Here is a 21,013-nt window from a genome sequence, read left to right as displayed (position 1 = left end):
CACACACACACACACACACACACACACACACACACACACACACACACACACACACACACACACACACACACACACACACACACACACATCCCTCTTACACACACACACAAAACACACATCCCTCTTACAAACACACACACACACACACACACACACACACACACACACACATATCATACCTCTCAACCTCTTAGCGCAAGAAATCTGGGCAAAGCCTGTTGTAATGGGGGGAACAAAGGCCCAAAACTAGGGAGATATTTTAAATATTCCTCTTATAAACTTAGAAAGTTGTTAGGATAACAGGATTTGTGTTAGAATGCATTTTCTGAAGGAAGTGAAGTCTGAAACTTAAATGCATGTCATTATTTAGTAACTTTAATCCTTACATCATCCCAGTGATTTGTCAAAAAAAGACAAATTTTATGAGGGAGAGACCAAAAATATAAGGCAAAAATCTGGACATTCTGTGAAAATATGTACAGTTGAGAGGTATGACACACACACATACACCCCCTACCTCCATGTTATACACCCTCCATACCTCTCAACCTCTTAGACTTAGAACAAGAAATCTGGACAAAGCCACAAATAATGGAGAGGGGGACAAAGACCCAAAAATAGGGACAGTTTTTAAATATTGCTCTTAAAAACTTAGAAAGTTGATAGAACATGTTTTGCTTTAGTATGAATTTTCTGAAGGATATGAAGTCTAAAGCTCAAATGTCTGTGTGAAGACTGGGTGAAGATGGGTGAAGGCTGCCAGCCTAACCAGATAGAATTTTGGAGATAATTCTGTCATCTGTAAATATTAATGTAAACCACAGGCTGTTGTCTTAAATGGTAAAAATAGTGTTACACGTGAAACTGGAAAATAATGTAACAACAGTGCACTCTACTGACCAAATAAGCATGTTGTGACCCTTTGATGTTAAAACTCAGAGCCAGTAAATCTGGAGTGAGGCATCCTGCCTATTGTTTTAAGGCCAGAGTTAATGGCCAGAATTTGCATGCATAAATGTTCTTTATTGCTCTGGTTTCTGCCCAGAGGTTAAGAATGTAAATGTAGTTTCTGTTACCCTGGGAACCCAGGGAAGTGTGAAGAATGATGTAATGTGAACCAGGAATGTGATTTAAAAACAGAGAGAATCAGAGAGCATTAAGTATTTTTGTCTTGACCATCCAACTCACCAGCACTGTCTTGCTCTATATGTAAGTTTGTCTTAGACTTGTGTTTTCACTTAGAAATAGCTAGAAACTAGAATGATGAGACTGTCTTTTTTCTGTGATGTCAGAACTGTACAACTGAATTATTACAAATATTTCTCTGTGATCTCTGAACTCTTGACTAGCACTGTGTAGTAAAAAGTATTGTCTTGTGTTGTGACTATTTGTTATTAAATATTTTAAAACCCTTTCAACTGTGGCTGCTTTTGTAGAGATAATTTAAGCTCTTTTGAGTACTTGCATGCCTTTGGTAAAATTGTACAAAGCCAATCCAATAGCTTTAGCCCTGGGCTATACTACCAATTGGATAATAATATTGCACAGTAATAATTGGACACCCTTTTAAGGGCCTTTGAGTAGCTGATAAATATTAGTGGGGGTGGCAGCTGGTACTACCATATAGTCTGGGAAAAAGGGGCACAGCTGGAGAACCTGTGCTAGTCTTTCCCAGGAGCATCTGTGTGGTTGTATAAACTTTTCTCAAAGTGTGTGCATGTGTGTGTGTGTGTGTGTGTGTGTGTGTGTGTGTGTGTGTGTGTGTGTGTGTGTGTCAGCTGCCTGGGCAGGGACATGAAGCATTGGTTGGACAGAGAGGTGCTGGAGGTTTTAGCTTGCCCACTAGGCTGAGATCTGGACCCTATAGCTGTGCCAGTGGGGAGTCTTATTGGGGACCTGGAGAGCAAGGCAGCAACCAGCCCTGGACTGACTGTGATCTCTGTGTGCTCTTAAGGAAAATTGCACTTTACTGTGTGTATTTGTTATCCTTTCTTCCTATATGAGATGCCCCTCACTAGTGTTAGTGGTGAGAATTGAGGTTCCTTGATTGCTGGGCCAGGCCACTGGCATCACATATTAATTGGTGGCAGTAGTGGGATATCCACATCACATATTAATTGGTGGCAAATACTAATTAGCTTGTAGTGGTGTGGATAGAGTGAATTCCTGTAGCTTGGGTACAGTGAGCTTTGAAGGTGTTTTGTACTCTAAATCAGCCACGCAGTGAATACTCAGAGTTCAGATCACAATTGTTTTATTTCTTTTGTTAGCTTAGTTAGTCAGGGTGAGCAGGCAGCATATCAGCAGAGGAGTATGGAAAGCTGACAAGGAGCCAGCTGGCTGAGATGTGCCAGGCAAGGGGACTGGTGCATGGAAACCTGACCAAGGCAGACCTGATTGCAGCCTTGGTTACAGCTGCATCAGGAAACAGCAACCAGGAGGACAATCAGACTGGCAGTGGAGTTATAATACCCTCAGAGAGTGGACAGCTCAACCTTTCTGCAGAGGACTTAAAAATCCATCTGGAGCTAAAGAGACTTGAGTTGGAGGTCAGGCGTTTGGAGACAGAAGCAGCTGAGAGACTGAGGAATCTACAGACTTAGGAGAATGAGAAACTGCTATGCCTGGATGCTGAGGAAAAGGAGCGGCAGAGGAAGCATGAGAAGGAAATGCTGACTCTTTGCCAGAATCATGAAGGTAATGTGGAAGGGAGTAACTGGACCCCAAAAGCACAAAACGTCAGTAAATTTCTTCCGCAGTTTAAAGAGGGGGATAATTTTGATAGTTTCATTCATATGTTTGAGAGGGTATGCAAACAGTATAGTGTTGACCAAAGGCTCTGGATATGGTTCCTGACCCTCTTACTCCATGGTAAAGCTGTAACTGTTTTGTCAAAAATGTCTGACGCATGTTTTGATTATACTGCTGTTAAAAATCACTTGTTAGACTTGTTTAAGCTAACACCTGAAACGTATAGGAAAAAGTTTCATGAGCATAGATGCAAGGCAGATGAAAGTGTGTGTGAATATGTAGCTGAACTGAGCACTTATTTCCATAGGTGGGTGAGTGGATGTCAGGTCACCACTTTTGAAGGGCTGGCAGATGTTTTGGTGAGGGAACAAGCCCTTAGCACTTTGCCTGAGGACATGAGGATCTGGTTAGCTGATAGACAATGTGCTACTTCAGATGAGTTGGGGACGAAGGGAGACCTATACTTGGCAAGCAGGGCAGCCCAGTACAGGAAAGGGACCCTCCAGTACTTCTCATGGGTCTAAAGGAACACATGGTGGGCAGCCCAGACTGCCCCAACAGAATCTGGCAGTAGCAGGGGAAGCCACTAGTCCAGGTACATGTCTAGAAGCTAGGGTTAAATGTTTTGAATGCAACCAGTGGGGCTATGTGACATACAGGTGTCCATGGATGCAAGGTGGGGAACAAAAGGTGAGGGAGCCAGTAATGGGAAAGACAAAATGCCAATAGTAGGCTGTCTTGGGAGAACAAGGGTACCAAACTACCACCAGAGGTTATATCCTATTGTAGGGAATGGCAAAGAGGTCATTGCCAAGAGAGACACAGCCTCTGATATAACCATTGTAAAGTCTGCAATGGTTACAGAGGAGCACTACTTGCCTGGACAGTCTACTTCACTCAGGGATTTAGGAGGGATCCAATTCCAAATACCTATGGCTAGCATTCACCTGGACTGGGAGGGTGGAAAAGGAAGCCAAAAAGTTGGTGTGTTTGAGGATATACCTGCAGATGTCCTGATGGGGAATGATTTTGATAGTGCAGTACCCTGTACTTGTGCAGTTACATGCAGTAAGGCTTGGAGACAAGCAGGTAAGTCTGATAGCCTTGGGAAGACCCAGACAGACTGCATACTTGCAGCCAGGACTGGTGAGGTGGTTACTTCAGGGAGGGAGCTACCCTGTAGCAGTGAGACTGAAGATGAGCCACAGCTGCTTGGGGGTACCGATGGTCCCTTGGACAGAGTGACTGCAAAGGTAGAGGTGAGTAGTAGTACCCAGGCTGACAGTGAGGCACCACTGTCAGAGGATGCCAGACTTCCTGTGAAAGTGGAGCTGGGAAGGGTTACAAGGAGAGTGTTGAGGCAGGCTAAGCTCTCAGACCCTAAATTGCAAGGCCTGAGGCAGGTAGCTAGGGAGGCACCTGATTCTCAAAGAAAGGAGGATTCTGTATACTGGGACAAAGGGTTACTGTACAGAGAATGGACCCCTGATGGAGGGCTAGAAGGTGAGAGAGTACAGCACTTGGTAGTGCCTAGAGCCTAACATCTGGCACTTCAGGTCATAGCCCATGATATTCCCTTTGCAGGTCATATGGACATAAAACATACAAAGAGGCATATTATGCAGAACTTCTATTGGCCTGGAATTTCCAGAGATGTAACAGGGTACTGCAGGACCTGTGAGCAGTGCCAAAAGGTAGGCAAGGCAGGAGACAAGGTGAGAGCTCCTTTGATGCCTTTGCCTGTGATTGAGGAGCCATTTCAGAGGGTAGCTATGGATATTGTAGGTCCTCTGAGTACCCCAAGTTCCACAGGGAAAAAGTATATCCTAATGGTAGTGGATTATGCTACACGATACCCTGAGGCAGTGGTTTTGTCCTCCATTGAGGCAGAAAAGGTGGCAAATGCTTTGTTAGAGATTTTCAGCAGGGTAGGTTTCCCAAAAGAAATACTGACTGACAGGAGTGCCAATTTTATGTCAGACCTGCTGGCTTGTCTGTGGAAGTCCTTTGGGGTGAAGCACATGAAGACTACCCCCTACCAACACCAGACTAATGGTCTTGTTGAGAGGTTAAACTCTACAATCAAGTCCATGCTACGGGCATTTACAGACCAGTTTAAGTGGGAGTGGGACAAATATTTGCTCCATCTGTTGTTTGCTTACAGAGAGGTTCCCCAGGAATCCACAGGTATTTCACCCTTTGAGTTGCTGTATGGACATAGGGTGAGGGGACCTCTAGATTTAATTTGAGATGGGTGGGAAGGTGAGTGCGAGTCCCACAAGGGGTTTGTTGTGGCATACGTCTTAAACCTCAGGACAAGGCTCAGGGAACTCATGGGCTTGGCTTGGCAGAAGCCCAACAACAGAAAAAGGTGTGGTATGACAGGAATGCTCGAGCTAGAGAGTATGCTGTGGGGCAGCAGGTAATGGTTCTCATTCCTGTCAGACACAACAAACTGCAAGGAGCTTGGGAGGGACCCTACAAGGTGGTAAGAAAGGTCAGTGATCTTAACTACATGGTGGAACTGATAGGCAGATGACAGGGGCACAAATTGTACCATGTTAACATGATGAAACCCTATCATGATAGGGAGGCCCTTGTGCTGAGCATTTGCAGTGGATTGCAGGAGGAGTCTGGGGAGATCTGGGGACTGATCTCCTCAGTGAGGCTCAGACTGACACCTCAGTGGATGGGGTAGCAATGTCCCAGCAGCTATCTCCTACCAAGGTTTGAGAAATCCGAGCAGTGTTGCAGGAATTTGAGGACATGTTCACTGAGAAACCAGAGTGCACCCACCTGGGGCAGCACCAGGAGGATACAGGACCACAAAGGCCTATTAGGCAGGCCCGTTATAGAGTGCCTGAGAGAGTCAAACAGACTCTGAGGGAGGAGGTACAGGAGATGTTGGAACTAGGGGTGATTCAAGAGTCCAACAGTCCCTGGGCCTCCCCAGTGGTGCTAGTGCTAAAGAAGGATGGCAGCACCAGGTTCTGTGTGGACTACAGGAAATTAAATAGTCACACAGAGTTGTAAGCTTACCCCATTCCTAGGACAGATAAGGCCGTAGAGCAGCTGGGTGGGGCTAAGTATCTTACAACCATTGATCTTACCAAGGGTTACTGGCAGGTACCCTTGACTCCCAGTGCTAGAGAGAAGTCAACCTTTGTGACTCTTTTTGGATTGTATGAGTTCAAAAATATGCCCTTTGGGATGAAGAATGCCCCAGCGACTTTCCAGAGGTTGGTAGATCATATCCTAGCAGGAGCAGGAGGGTTTGCCCTTGCTTACCTAGATGATATTGCCATCTACAGCCATTCCTGGCCAGAGCACCTTCAGCATGTCAGGGAGGTACTGGGCAGATTACAGAGGGCAGGATTGACCATTAAGCCGAGCAAATGTCAGGTGGGTGTGGCAGAGGTCTCCTACCTAGGACATAGAGTGGGGAGTGGTAAGATAAGGCCAGAACCTGCCAAAGTGGAAGCCATTCTGGCATGGCCTGCACCTGTTACCAAAAAGCAGGTGAGGGCATTCTTAGGGACAGCAGGGTACTACAGAAAGTTCATCCCCAGTTATAGTACCATAGCTGCTCCCCTCACAGACCTGACAAGTAAAAACAGGCTAGATAAGGTAGTATGGACCTCAGCATGTGAGCAGGCATTCCAGATGCTTAAAGAAGCTTTGGGAGGACCCCCCATGTTAGCCAGTCCAGATTGCAGCAAAGAATTTGTTGTTCAGGTGGATGCTTTGAACCATGGGGTGGGGGTTGTACTTAGCCAAATTTCTTCAGAGGGGAAAGAGCACCCAGTGGTTAATCTCAGTCATACACTCCATCCCAGGGAGGAATGCTAGGCAGCTGTAGGAAAGGAATGTCTAGCCATAGTGTGGGCACTGCAGAAACTTCAAGTCTTATCTGTATGGAAGGAAATTCACTGTTATGACAGATTACAACCCCCTAACATAGTTAAACAGAGCCAGCCAGCAAAATGCCAAGTTGCTAAGATGGAGCTTGGGGTTGCAGGCATGTGATATGTCTGTGCAGCACTGCAGTGGGATTAGCAATGCCAATGCGGATGGGCACTCAAGACAGTGAACTGGGTAAGGTATACTCAGATAGATCTAACTCCCTCAAGCAGCATTTCTCAAGGGTCACTTGAAAAACTAGCATGAGTTCTAAAGGAGGGGAGATATGTGAATATTGGGTGAAGATGTGTGAAGGCTGACAGCCTAGCCAGATAGAATTTTGGAGATAATTCTGTCATCTGCAAATATTAATGTAAACCACAGGCTGTTGTCTTAAGTGGTAAAAATAGTGTTACATGTGGAACTGGAAAATAATGTAACAGTGCACTCTACTGACCAAGTAAAGCATGCTGTGACCCTTTGTTGTTAAAACTTGGAGGCAGTAAGTCTAGACTGAGGCATCCTGTCTATTGTTTTAAGGCCAGAGTTAATGGCCAGAATTTGCATGCATAAATGTCCTTTATTGCTCTGGTTTCTGCCCAGAGGTGAAGAATGTAAATGTAGTTTCTGTTAGCCTGGGAACCCAGGGAAGTGTGAGATGATGTAGTGTGAACCAGGCATGTGATTTTAAAAACAGAGAGAATCAGAGAGCATTAAACATTTTTGTCTTGACCATCCAACTCACCAGCACTGTCTTGCTCTATATGTAAGTTTATCATAGATTTGTGTTTTCTCTTAGAAATAGCTAGAAACTAGAAAGATTAGACTAAGTGTTTTTTTCTGTGATGTAAGAACTATAGTACTGAATTATTTTAAGTTTTACTCTGTAATCCCTAAACCTTTGACTAGCACTGTGTAGTAAAATGTATTGTCTTGTGTTGTGACTATTTGTTAAATATTTTGACCCCTTTCAACTGTGGCTGTTTTTAAGGGCCTTTGAGTAGCTGATAAATATTAGTGGGTGGTGGCTGGTACTACTGTACAGTCTGGGAAAAAGGGGCACAGCTGGAGAACCTGTGCCATCCTTTCCCAGGAGGGTCTGTGTGGCTGTATATACTATTCTCAAAGTGTGTGTGTGTGTCTATATGAGATGCACCTCACTGTTGTTAGTGTTGAAGATTGAGGCTCCTTGATTGCTGGACCAGGGCACAGGAGTCACAGTCTGACATTATTTTCTGACTTCAGTCCTCAGGAATTTGCCAGAAAAAAACACAATTTTATGAGAAACAGACGAAAAATATGAGGCAAAAATCTGGACATTCTGCGTAAATCTGTACCACATTTTATTCAAGCCTTGTCTTTGAACAGTAAGTTGTGTTTTTGCTCCCGAATTGCTGGAATAAGATCATCAGCATTAGCTTTGCAGTACTGGTTTATTTCTGCTAGTAAATGATTAATGATGACTGTTAATATTTGGTAAAAGGGAGAGAAGTGCACCCCTGCGACCAACATAAAGCCACCACTGTAAATGTCTTACATGCAGGGAACAGAACAGTTCATTTAAATTTCCTTCCAAGTTCCAACTGCCAGGCAGAAAACATAGGGTAAGCAAGCAGCTGCTCAGCCTCAGCCGCAGATGCAAAAGTTATTATTTCTTCTTCTAAAACCTCAGGGCAAGCAGCCCCCAGGGGTCTGAGGACCACAGATTCAGAATCTCTGCATTAGAAAGTGATAAATAACTCCAGCCTCATCAACACTAAAGACTTTACTTAGCTCAGCTCAGTATCTGAACCTTTCCTAGTCTATCAGCCCCTCTCCTTTTATACATAATGCTCTGTCAACAAGTGTCTTCTCCAGAACTCTGTTATGCTGTGCTTTGAAATCAGAGACAAATGCATCATCACCAAATTTCCTGAAGACCATGTCTGCAGTGAGGCAGGGGGAAGGAGAGTGAGTACTTTGATTAGGATGGCTCTTCGCATCCAGATGTAACATTATGTTAAGTACATAACTTTCATATCTGAGAGGAGGAGATCCATCATTATCAACTAATGGGATAGATTCCTAAGCTTATTCTTCCAGATGATCGTCCTCATGTAAACATATCCATAAATAACTGTAGCCCTGAGGGAAGACCTAGATCTAGAGATCGCATCCAGCTCATAGTATACCATGACAGTATTCAGTGAAGCCTGAATAGCTGACTCCAAAACTCATCCAAAAATACATTCCTGAAAAAAAAAAACTTCACAGGTAGTCACTGTCCTGTTTGAGTCAGCACTAGAGACAGACAGAAGGTAATGGTTTGTTATATTTTTTGTAACACAGTTTAATAGAGTCAGCCACCCAGATGAACAAGGTTATTTTAGTTTCGTAGCCCAGTTTCTTATCTGAAAATCAATTGAATAATTGTAAATCCTTTTTGATAGCTGTAGTTCTGTCCATGTAGAATCTGAGTTGCCTATATATAGACGTACAATAAAACACACCAAAGTAGTGACCCTTGTAAATAACCAACAAAAACAAAAAAGTGTTCGCTGGAACTGGCAAACATGCAATGTTTTGGGCAATAAAGACTCCCTTGTAAAACAAATGTAGACACAATATTCTCCAAAAACTTTTAATTGTGTCTATGTTCATTTTACAAGGGAGTCTTTATTGTCCATAACATTGCGTGCTTGCCAGTTCCAGTGAACACTTTATTTGTTTTTTATAGATGTACAATATCATATGTATTTGTATCTTACAGTAATTAGAACAGAATACAGTTGGAATTTGTTTCAGTAACTACCTCAGGCATCAATGATGAACTACTTCACAAAACCTCTATATCCTTATAGAGTACCAAGTAAGGAGGATTGATATTTAAAACTTGTAATTCAGAAACTATTCTGGTGGAACTAGTTATCTAGGTAAAAAAACACCTCCATCCATTTCAGCCTCTGTTTCATGAGATTGAAGACTTATTTTCCACAGGATGGTGTCAGGCATGGACACAATGGCCACTAGGAAAAAAAGTCTACTATAGTAGCTGGTTCAAAAGAAAGAACAGTCAGTTTGTATAAAATAGTGTAAGTCCCAAGGAGGTGGATAAGAAAAGTGTCTCTGAGAAAAGCCTTGCAGACATTCAAGAAAACTAGTAATAATGATTCAAAGCTTGAAGAAAGTTTGAAATTATTGCCTATCACTATAACAGAGAAACAGCTTAATTCAGTGTTGAAGACCTGCAACAGGTAAAATGGCTGAAACTGGAGCATTCAAAGGATTCAGACCATTGGAAGAAACCCATATATAGAAACACGTCCATTTACTGCTGTACATTTTTTTCCTAGAACTTGACCTCCATAGAGAAAAGGAAAATTGGAATACTTTGTCAGAGTATGATGAGTCCCTGTCCATTGTTGGAAATGGACTAACTATGTGGTTAGATGTGAAGAGTGAAAGTGTAGGTGAGGCTTGATAAAAGGCTTAGTCTGGAAGTTTCTGAAGGCCTCAGATATGGTGGTTTTTCCAGAACATGAGTCTAAATTAGAGGGAACCAAACTTGCCAAGACCAATATGAGGCTATGAGAATATGACCTATAACTTACCCATTTTGTTTTTTCTAAATGAATATTGAATTAAAAGAAAAATGGGGTAAGTAGAAAGAAGGTCTCAGACCCATTTCTGGATGAAAACAATTTTTGGAACATTCCCTTGGAGGAAGGATGAGAGAAAAAAGAAAAGTTTCTGCAGTGATGAAAGATCTTCTGTACCACTGATGGGCTGAGGCACTTCTCTTGTAACATCAATAAACAGTGACTAAGCCTGTCTGCTAGGGAACTGACCTGAAAAGGGATGTAGTTGGGTATCAGATAATGGTTAATGGATACAGATGATTTGATTACCCTCAGTGCCCTCAATGAAGGGATGAGGAACGTGATTGTTCCCTCTTGTTATGTACCACCAAAACACTGCTGTATTGTCAATGTGGATATCTATTGCAATATGAGGTACTCAGTCCTGACAAACCTGCAATGTAAGAAAAAAAAAACATATCTCTGAAATGTTGATGTGTACACTGACCTCTGTCTATGACCATGCTCCTTGGACTGTCTGGCCATGGCAATGCTCCACCCCATTCTAGGGCAGAAGTGATAGCCATGACAGGGATAAAGATTAGGAGTGGATTACCCAGAGTCAGATTTGGTGTGTGAGTCCATCATTCAGTGAGACTTGCAAATCTTGGACATCTGTATGTGCTGCATCATGAGATCTTTCAACTATGATCACTAAATTTTAAAGACCACTGAAAAACTCTTATTTAAATTGTGGCATTCAAAACCATGTAAATAGTTGATGCTATGAGGTCTAAGGGTTTTAAGCATAGTGAAGCAGGGAATGAGTGAGCCTGGTGGATCTGAAGCACTGTAATCTGGAAAGGAAGAAATCAACTTCAGGAAAGATTTGCCCTACAGGATGGTGTCAGACATGCACACAATGAATGCGAAATTGAGAGGGTATCCTTTGGGGAATTTTTGCTGTCTACTGAAATTCTCAAAGGTTGAAGAGAGATTCAAAAGGGACATCCTTCCAAACATTTTTTACACATTTGTTAACTGGGTAAACTCATTGGACACAAGTATTCCTTTTCAGGGGTAACACAGGAATACTATTTGACTAGCTTAGAGTTACATTGTTGGTAGATGGAGGTATGACAAATAAAACCCTATACCTTGGGCTGCATGATGCAGCTTGTCAACAGCTCAGAGCCTTGATCCTCTGTGCAAACTGCCAGACAGTTAGACTGTTCCTTTTTAGAGCAGCTAAGATCTAGTTAGCTGGGTAAGGAAACTCTTTCATTTCTTTCACACTCTGTTTCATTGCAACTAACGTGCATCCTGGGAACTGAGATAAGAGAAAATAGAAGAATCCAGAATTGATGCAGGCTTGCTCCTATCAAAAACACTGAAAAAATTATGAACTTTTCAATCTTTATGTGATGGTAGATATCCTGAGATCAAAATAAGACATATAGTCTCTTGAGAGGAAGAGAAGGCTGGACTCCACTATGACCATATGAAAGAACTTTTTGAATATAAATTAATGTATGCTTTTCGGAACAAACCTGAGACCATTTGTCTTTTGAAGAACTAAAAAAAAAATGAATAAAAACTTGATCCTTTCTGAGCTAGTAGAACCTCTTGGATAGCTCTTTTTTGTATGAGAGTAAAGACCTATTTTCTTACCGCTCTGTTTTTATAGGATGGAACACAGGGTGATGGGAGAAAGTGGGGGAGGGGGAAAAAAAGGAATCATATAGTGTCTAGATATTATTTTCTTTAACCACTTGTTTTGCATGATGGGGCTGCGGTGATGCAGCGGTTAGCATTGTCACCTCACAGCAAGAGGTTCTCCCGTTCGATTCTCAGTTGGAGCTCCTTCTGTGTGGAGTCTGCATGTCCTCCCCATGGTAGAATGATCTCATGCAGGTAGGTGCATGGGTGAATGGGTGTGCCTTCTTTGAAGGCTGGGTGTCGGGCTGGCAACTCAGCACCGTAAAAATCCACTGCCAATCATTAGCGGACCGGAGTTCCACTGTGGCGACCCCTAACCAGGAAAAGCCAAAAGAAGACTTGTTTTGCATGTTGGCCAGCCATGCAATCAAATGGATAGACAGTTGATGTAACCATATGATATTCTGAAACTCATAACTGTGAACCCTGGAAGAGAGAGACTGAATGAGTGAAAATGTGAGCCTGAAAGAGATTCTTCTTTTTCTGAATATTTCCTTTTCTGCAAAGTATGGTAGCCTTGGATTTGGTATAAATAAGTTGGGGATAGAGGGTTGCTCCGACATTGGGGGTACTGGGGGATTCCCCTTGCAAAAAAAAACAACTTTAAAGGGAGAACAGTGATGCTTCACAGTTGCCGTTCTCCCTCACTTTTGTGCTCCCCCCCCCACATTATTCTGGGACTTGCAGTTTGATGCTCAGAATTGCAGCAGAGATGTGACACATGACCCCTGAATGCCACCAAAATTGGAGAATTAGTCAAGGTATCAGTAATTTAGACTTCTGCACCCCCCAAAGATGGACGTTAGTACCCTGATGCTGCAGACTGTTACCACATCTCTGGTGAGGACAAATTTGGAAGTTACCTCAAGCAAATCAGTTTGTTCCAGATCTCTATAGTTATTATAAGGGTTTTGCCTCTTTCTCCATGTTTTTCTAGCATGTTTTTACTGATGAACAAAAAGTTTAGAGAACCACTGAAAGGGGTGTTCAGAAAATTCACCTAGGTATTCTTGTTGGTCTGTATGGTGCAACCAGGTATGATGGCAAAGTGGTGTACCAGCATCTACTGAGCTCTATTGCACCCAGTGCAGAACTGTGAGGCAGGTGTATTGTATGGTTCAAACACATGCAATGCTTGCCATCTGGGTCTGCAATTTGTAATTCAATCCTCTAGCTGGCAAGCATTCCAGTGACTGGTTCATTTCATCACTTAGCTTTTGATGGAATAGCAATATATGAGACAAATACTTTATCACCCTTAAAATGAACATAGAGGATGTTTGAACAAGTTTCCCAAACCTTTTCATTGCCTTAGATTCTTTATCTAGGGGATGGACATCAGGACTCTGCAAAGTAGGATCCTTTTTTGGGATCTGATGGAATAATGACAAAATCTGGTTTGACATCTCTGTCCAGCATGCTCAGTCTTTGGGAGAACGGAGACTCTTGTCTGGCTTTCTTGGGACAAGTGCCAGTATATCAGGGTTTTCCCATGCTATCTTAATCATGAGTTAGACCATTTCCATAACTGATAGATCACCAAAGAAGAAAGCTGGAGATACAGAAAGACTCCTGCAGGATCTGGTGTATAAAGACCATGGGGTGTGGAAATCATCCTCCTTCTTGCTTCAATATTTGTAGAATCTCCCCAAACCTAGGTTGATGTTACCAAATGATGAGGAATCAACACTCTCATCATCCTCAGAAACTGGGGTAGGGAGCTGCTAAGGACAACCAAGGGTCTCTTCATGCACTTGTGCTTCATAATGAGATTTGGAGATGATGAGTCTGAGGATGATGAAGAATCCTAAAAGGAGCTAGATATGTGGGAGTGATCCTGGAAGAGCCCCATGACCCCTCTGTCCTGTTTGGAAAAATGGTGGCTCTCCAAAGTGCCACACAAAGAAATGTCCCTTACTAAGATCAAACTAATTGTCAGTACAGATGCCAAAGGTAGCCACTACAGTACAGGCTACATTGTCAGCATCAATATTGACACTAATGCCATACTTGGGGCTAACAGGCTCATCTTAGCTGCTGCAGTAAAAAACAACCAAAAACAATGTCCAGACCAAGGTCATTGGTCAATCCCCTAAAAATTAAAATGAAATGCCAGGCAAACTCAGGCCCACTGTCAACAGTGTTGACCTCAAAGGCTGGAAAGCCAACCTGAATACCATTAGAAATGTCCCCAAAATAATGTGTGTTGAGACAAGCACTGATGTCCAACCACAATCCCTAAAGTTGAAGGAACTCCTGATGCAGATAACATTGGTGTTAAAGCTGTTGACACCAGCGGCAAGGTCAAGGTTAAAGGCGCAGAGCCAAATAAATTGTGGTCTTGAGATCAAAACTGCAGCTGGCATTGATATCTATGTCATCAACAGTGACACCTACAGGCTGATTGTCAGCCTTACTGAGACCAGTGCCCAAATGAGGAGGGATGAGAAATGGGACATCCTGAAAGAAAAGCCTAACAATGAGTTGGCAAACAGGAGATACTGGTATCAACTCTGGACCCAGAAGAGAAGAGGCGAGGGATATAGTTTGAAGAAATTTGATAAATGCCTTTATCATCTTTTCATAGTCTAACATAATGGGATGCATGGAACAAATCCTGAATGACCTGAAAAATGTTGCAGATGAAAGTCTGGAAGAAGCAAAGACATTTCTAACTTCATAATCAGAAAATTTAAAACAGTTCTATCTAATTTGATAAGCAGTTTCACTGGCACAGACTTAATTAATAATTTAGACACCCATGAAGGAAAAAGCAGAATATTTTTGTCAAACAAGCTTCTTATTCACAGGACCTAGATAGGAATGTTTTGCATTGTCACATTTATCCCTATCACCTTTAGCCTATACTTTTTTCCTCTTCCTCTCCCCCCTCCCCCCAAGGTTTGTCAGCTGTGAACAGTTCTAGCATCCAGCGAGGCCAACTTCAGAATGGTGCTCATGGTCATGGTCCCATCAGGACCAAAAGGAAAGTCTTCTTTAAACGTGGGCAATAGCAGCTTATTCATCCTTCTATCCCTAACTATACCAGGGGTACAAGCTTCGCAATGTCACAAAGTCATATGAAATGTTCCTCTTATAAAGAAAATACACATATGTCTTGAGGCAGGCTCTTGTGCCCACACATGCATTTTAAAGCCTCTACTTTCCATATGTAACATCTGAGAAAAACAGTCTGTTGTAGCTAAACTTAAAGACCATCAGTAAAAAAGACAAAACTACAACTTTAGTAAACTGTTGAATGGATGGAGGTCACAACTAAGTAAAAACTGTATGGCAAGGTAAAAAAAGACACCAAAACCTAGGAAGGGATCCAGATAAGTAAAATCCTCAACCATAAAGGTAATAGAAGGAATGCTTTGATATAATAGTTAAGAGTTTCCAAAAGGAAAATGCTGAGGAACAGTAAGCAAGAGTTTAAAACACAAAACTTTTATTTTTTTATATAGATTCACTTATACAAAAAAAGATTGTTGTCTGGGACCATTTGCCGAATGCAAATAGTTACATGTAGCACAGAGATCTGGAGAGGAAGTCAGTTAGCAGAGCATTATGGGCAAACTGAGAGCGAGTAGTATCTTGGGAAAGTTTGAAATGCTGAACTGACCGAAGGACTTTGGCTTTAGTCCTATTAGTTGATAAGGGTAGACAACCTCATCTCTGAGCTGTAGTTTATCAGATTCTGTTATTTTTTAAGCTCCATGATCACTGCAGTTGAGTGGATTTATTGCATATCTGTAAGTGTTTACATGTGTTTGTTTTGTTGTGCTAAAGCTTGCACAGCATGCACTAAAATAAAAATAAATACACACACAGACAACAGCTCTGTGGAACATGCCTTGCTTTATTGTTTGCTTGGTTATAAAGGACCACTCAAATGAAAATACATGCACAATATACATGTGCTTTAGCTGCACACATAATTCCTCCCTACTTACATTTAATCTCAGGGAAGATTCATATTTGTAAAATCCATCCCAGACTATGACAAGCTAATCTCATCTAATTAGCCATCTAGCTAGAATAGATCCCAAAACAAAGGAGTACAAGAACACAGACTAGATGAGTGATCACAGGAGCCAGAAGACACCTATACATATAAATCATTAAGTAGACACTCAAGTTCTTTGCCACCTTTTACTAGCAGTCAGTAATACTCACCTTCCAATTTGAGCAGGGCTGCACAGGATAACCCTGGTGTAAATTAGTGTCCATTCATCAAGACTAGCCTTAGAAGCAGGCATAGTACTACTTTGCTTGATTTGCAGTAGTAACTTATTCCACAAGCTGGGAATACTCAAGAGTTAGGAATCTAATTAGGTCTCTAGTATCAGTGTTTGTAGAGCCACTGGTTTTGAAAAGAAACAGGTCAGACAGGGTTGGTTGTTTCATGGCTTGAAAAAAAGGCAACCTTAGAGGTAGGCCAATGAGTAAAAGGAAAGTTATGCTAAACTTTTGGGATAGTTGAAGGATTTAAGGCCTTTAATTTTCTTGACTAAAAATTGCTGGGGCCTTTCCAGTTGAGTGTAAAGCTTGGGTTTGTATAGACCATGCTTAATAAATATGCTTCGACAACATTAGTCATCCCTTGGTTAGATAAATCAATCATAAACCTAATGTAAAATAGAGACACACTATGAAGATTTTACAGGTTAACAAATGACACATAGAAGCTACTAAAATACAAAGAACTTAGAAACAAATGTCAGCAACAAATTTGGCAAGATAAACAAAACTACTAACCCAATTACAACACAGAAATGAAAAAAACATGCATCCTTTTTAGAATACCTTTAAGGCGTGATTAGTATGGCTCCCCTCCCAACACAGAGGATAACCCATTAAAACTACTAAATGACCAGTCAACAGCCTAAACATTTGCCAGTCATTTCAACTCATTTCAATTCAATAATAAACAAATTCCTAAATGGAGATGCTTGCAATGCTACTACCATAAAGTAGCAAATCAACAACCATCATCACCCTTCACTTTCAAAATAATCACAGTAAATGAAATTAAGAATCTCCTAAAAAAATAAAACCACAGTCAATGGATAAATTTCCCATATACATTTTAAAACAATGTGTACTATTATTGCTTAGCCCCTAATTATTATAAACAACATAATTCCAACAGTAGGACATGGCCCAAACATTTGGAAAGAATCCAGGCTTCTGCCTTTTTTAAAACCCGGTAAAAAACATAAACCTGAACATTACAGACCAATATCATTTCTTACCCCTGTCTTCATTATAGTAAAATGAGTCATACATACCAATTAATGCATTACCTCACCACACACAACAAACTATGTGTAACACTGCATGGTTTTCATAGTGGCCATAGCAATGAAAATTGCACTGGTTTAACCAACTACATCGCAAATGAGTGATATAAGAGTATGTATTTTGCTGCCCTTCTCACAGACTTCTCCAAAGCTTTTGACATAGTTGACTAGAAAATACTTCAACATCGTCTACAGTATGTACATCTACAGTTTTACATTGGTCCGGAAATTAGTTAAGCAACAGAAATCAAGCTGTGTGTTGTGGAACTCTGGTCAAAATCCAAACCGATATACAAGTACTACTAGGCAGAACACTTGGACCCCCATGGTTTACTTCTTTACCAATAACATGTACCTTCCTACAACTGGTAGGAAATTGCTACAATACACAGATGACTATATTATCCTTTGTAATGCCCCAAAGCTGCACTCATCTCTTCTATTCAACTATCTACTGATAATACTAATCACATTATGTCCATTAGAGACATTCACCTATGTCTCTAATGTACACAGGTAACTTGTAATATGGTTCCTCTCCCAGGCCCCTGCTTACAGTTATCAAGAGTATCAGAACTTGTCAAGGCTTAAAAAGGCCCTTGTGGTCATTAGCCTAGTAAACACCTATGGACGTATGAACCTATGAGCATGGCAAAGAAAAGTGAAACTGGTAGTAAATGAAAAAACAAATGTGTGCTCTTTGGTCTAACAGATAAATAAACAAAACAACCATGATCCCATAAGTGTTAATAGTGCTAATATGCAAACTATTCAATATTACAAATATCAATGTATCAGAACAGATAGTAAATGTTTTCTGAACATATAAACACCACAGTATAACATATTTACAAGATTCTGAACCCTATCCTGTAAAAAAACTGTCTGCCTCCATACTCAAAGAAGACCCCAGCCAACGCATTACTCTTAGCTAAACTACTACATGGAATGGCTAATCTTAACAAAACCATTTTTCAAAAAAATGGAATCCACTTATTGTAAGATGATAATAATTAGATGCTAAATTGACATTACAACCAGTGTATAGCCAACATGCATGTCACACACCTAATATTCTAGGATGCATGTCTTTTACTAAAGAACTACCTACATCCATCTCACACTCACCCACAAAATTATATGTAGTGGGAAATGTTTGACATGCCTTTCACTGCTGCCTAATCATAAAACTAATAGATTACTATGTTCGTCTAACAAAAATCTTGTAATGTTAAGGAAAACATCCGCAAAAACTGGTGATCCTGTTCCTAGTCATTTTTACCCACAGCACGGAACTCATTACCACAAGACTTACATGACACTAATAATTTTCCCAACTATTGTCAACTGAAAAAACTACTGATCCCTAATTAAACTTGGTGAGTTTTATAGACATCTCGGGCAGGCTGAACTGCAGAGAGAAAAATGTGCTGGTCACAAACATATTTCTCTCTCTCCCTCTTATCTTTGTTTCTTCTTCTTTCTTTGTTCATTCATCTAATTGGTTTATATCTGCAAAATATAGAAAGGACAGATGCAACTGAGCAGATTTCATCTTTAGATACTAAGGAATTTGTTTTCCTGGTCTAGGTTAGCTTCATCCTTTATAGAATTTTCTAATTTTTCTTTTACAGCCTTTAGTTTCCTGGCCTAGAAACAGTCATAGATCTTGTAATCACAGAGCGGAACAATTAATTCCCAGATTATGTCTGCCAACATGTCAACATCCTATGTGTAACTGCTGTATTTCCCACCAGATGAATTTAGTTAGAAATCTTCAGCTACAGACATCATATATTTTTCTACATACTACACAAAAATGCCAAGAGTTCACACATATTTATTTGCTGCTGGAAAAAAAAAACGCAAATTGCAGACATATATGTATATAGTGTTACTTTGCCAGCTGCAGGTTTTTAAAGTTTAAGTAGATTTCACATATCTGTTACAGTCTGATTCAGAAGCAAGAAAAGAGTTCTTGATTTATTCTTAAACATTGAAGTCATATCTAAGACAAATTACAGTCAAACTGTCAAAAGCATCTGGTATGTTTTGGGAGAAATGCATTTAGCTATAACTGATTGGTATAGGTAGGGACAATAGAATTACGTAGGAAGTAGAGATAGTTAGCTGACAAGACGCCAAGACTGCCTCTGCATAAATATTCTCCCCGTACCCTCCATTGCTTCTGATTGGTTATATTTTTCTCTCTGCAGGTTGAGCAAACATTTGCTGTAACTCCAATCGATGTTGCTGGGAACCTTGACTATAAATCACTCTGCTACATCATCACCCATGGAGATGAGAAAGAAGATTAAAAAGTGATGTTATAAGCAATCAAACTCAAAAGACTGAAATAATATAAGTTTAAACATGACTTGCTTTTTGTGTTTTGTGCCTTCTTTTTATGTAATTTGTTAAAATGATAAGGCTATTTAAACTAATAGTAAACAACATATTTTCTGATTACTTTTATGCTTTAAAATTAACCAGAGATTGCCTCTTACAATGGTAGGCACACATTTTGCGGAGTTTTTAGTTTTGTAATAAGATGAAACCAGTCAATGCCCGTTGTCAGTGAGGTTCTAAGCTGCTATTAGAAACATAACATCGTAAAAGTATACCGTGGTTTAACTTTGCAGACAATCATCTGGCTCAGCATACTTTCTAACAAAATTGGAACTTTTCAACAACTGTAAACAACCTTGTAAAAATATTGTATAGAACAAGCCTCTTCACCAGCAAATATAAAATGACAAGGTTTACTTCATGTGAAATGTTTAAGTATATTTTTGCAGCAACCCAATATATTATGTATACTGATTCATAGGTTCATAGGTTAGTACTAGGCTAACTGCCTTTGTGGGACATTTTAAGCCTAGCCATTTACCCCATCTGAGAATCAAACCCTGGACCTTGCATTTGTAAGGTAAACACCGTAACCATTATGCCAACCTCCCACCCAGTTAATTAGCCCTTGTAAAACTTGAACCTAGGACCCTGCATACCATAGACTTGTGTGCAACTAAGTTTGGACTCTCAAATGCCATCGCTGGCATTATGACTAAGGAACTGATAACTACTTCAGCCACAACTCTCCTGGGAATGCTAGCTAAATCCAGCATTAAAGGTTATGAGTTACTTCTCTGCTTGATAACAACCTTCTCATATGCTAAAGCCTGGCCACGATGTTAGAATTCTAGTACCACTTAGGAAATTATAGATTTAACTGAATAAAGAACATATTTAAGTGAATAAGCTATTTCTTCATAACAAGCTGCAAGTCTACTCACAATAAAATGCTTGCTTAATTCTTGCATTTGATGCAGTGAGCCCATGATATTTCTGGATACACCATAACTGGAACCCTGGTGTTATTACCACATTGCTGTAATAATCCCACTGAATATGCACCCAATATAATATCTATGCAAACAGTCCCCTTACCTGTACTATGATGTATTAATTCCTTACCTGATGTATCCTCCCATCTGTCCGTACACAAATGTACCCTAGCGTGGAGAGTCTTTATACACTGACATAACTTAGGTCTGCTGTGCCTGTATAAATGTACCCTGACATGAGCTTTTTCTTCCCTAACATAACTTAATCTAGAGGTCACCTCCCTGTACCTTACTAATCTCATACAGGTTTTCTATACAGTGATGCAATCAAGGCCTTATTTACCTTGACCTTACCAAGCATTCTCTTGACACAAGGTCTCAGTACTGTAATTTAATGAAGAAGTAGTATACATGCTATACATTGATGGAATTTAGG

General features: G+C 40.7%; 1 protein-coding gene across 1 annotated transcript in view; it reads left to right on the top strand.

The window, feature by feature from the left end:
• The window catches only part of MYL7 (myosin light chain 7), a 70,252-nt gene extending 50,642 nt beyond the window's left edge, over window positions 1-19,610 (top strand). The window contains exon 7 of the mRNA XM_044084221.1: window positions 19,450-19,610. Within this exon, the coding sequence (XP_043940156.1) occupies window positions 19,450-19,551 (102 nt within the window). The 3' untranslated portion in view covers window positions 19,552-19,610. The remainder of the gene's footprint in view (window positions 1-19,449) is intronic.
• Window positions 19,611-21,013: the final 1,403 nt, after the last annotated feature.

The sequence above is a fragment of the Protopterus annectens genome, chromosome 9.part0 (assembly GCF_019279795.1).
Source record: "Protopterus annectens isolate FY-2018-M chromosome 9.part0, PAN1.0, whole genome shotgun sequence".
NCBI lineage: Eukaryota > Metazoa > Chordata > Ceratodontiformes > Protopteridae > Protopterus > Protopterus annectens.
Note: the sequence above shows the minus strand (reverse complement) of the source record. Positions and strands in the feature narration are given on the sequence as shown.